Source organism: Pagrus major, chromosome 20 (assembly GCF_040436345.1).
Source record: "Pagrus major chromosome 20, Pma_NU_1.0".
NCBI classification, from domain to species: Eukaryota; Metazoa; Chordata; class Actinopteri; order Spariformes; family Sparidae; genus Pagrus; species Pagrus major.
Genome location: NC_133234.1, coordinates 27,920,139 through 27,920,900, shown reverse-complemented (window position 1 = coordinate 27,920,900; position 762 = coordinate 27,920,139). Strand labels below are relative to the sequence as shown.

Sequence of the window (762 nt, the reverse complement as noted above, 5' to 3'; positions counted from 1 at the left end):
TTGATTCGTTCACAAACGTTCACTTTTATTCATTAAAGACAAAACATTTAAATACAATCGATGTTAAATGTAAATAGATTTCATCAGTTCAGAACATGTTAGCTGTTCATTAACGACCGGACTGATCGTGTTAGCTGTTCATTAACGACCGGACTAATTATTGACACATGTAAAAGTCAGATCCTTCTGATGATGTCACTTCCGTCTGGACGGCGGCCTCACAGCGAGGCCTTCAGCACACTGAGCACGCTCAGTGCAGACTCCACGCAGCCGTCGAAGTTTGAGTGGACGAAGGCGTCGCCGCCACAGACGAGCAGCGGGCGGTCATGGATGATCATGTGACCCGGACAGTCGGGCACCGAGGTCAGCACCTGCAGGAGGGACGGGAGGAACCGTAAATCAAACGCACCCTCGCTGAAATCTGTGGGATTTCTCAGTGTTCACAACCTGTGATGGCTCACCTGGGAGAACCTCCACTTCTGACACTTGATGCTGATTGGCTGAGGCAGATCAGGAAGCAGCTTGTGGAGTTCCTGTAAGATGATTGGCTGGACGTCCTCCTTGTCTTTCTCCAGGTGCTCCACGCCGAATGGGACGCTGGTGTGGACGACGAGGGACGGACCTCGCCCGGGACCGTCTGAAGGGACACACACAGACATTCAGTCGGTCACTGACTGGATCATTACACTCTGATATGACATCATCGCAGCGTTCACCTGTTAGCATGCTAACGTTAGCTGAGACTGATCTCAGTTTCATCAC

At 50.8% G+C, this 762-nt stretch overlaps 1 protein-coding gene across 2 annotated transcripts in view; it reads right to left on the bottom strand.

Annotated features, from left to right (window-relative positions):
- rnls (renalase, FAD-dependent amine oxidase) overlaps positions 1–762 on the bottom strand; it is a 6,521-nt gene continuing 5,759 nt past the window's right edge. Inside the window, exons 6-7 of one of the 2 annotated variants that reach the window (XM_073489604.1) lie at positions 462–637; positions 1–371 (exon numbers count right to left, since the gene is read on the bottom strand). In XM_073489604.1, the coding sequence (XP_073345705.1) occupies positions 219–371; positions 462–637 (329 nt within the window). In that variant the 3' untranslated portion in view covers positions 1–218. The remainder of the gene's footprint in view (positions 372–461; positions 638–762) is intronic. The other variant, XM_073489603.1, reaches the window with a different exon arrangement.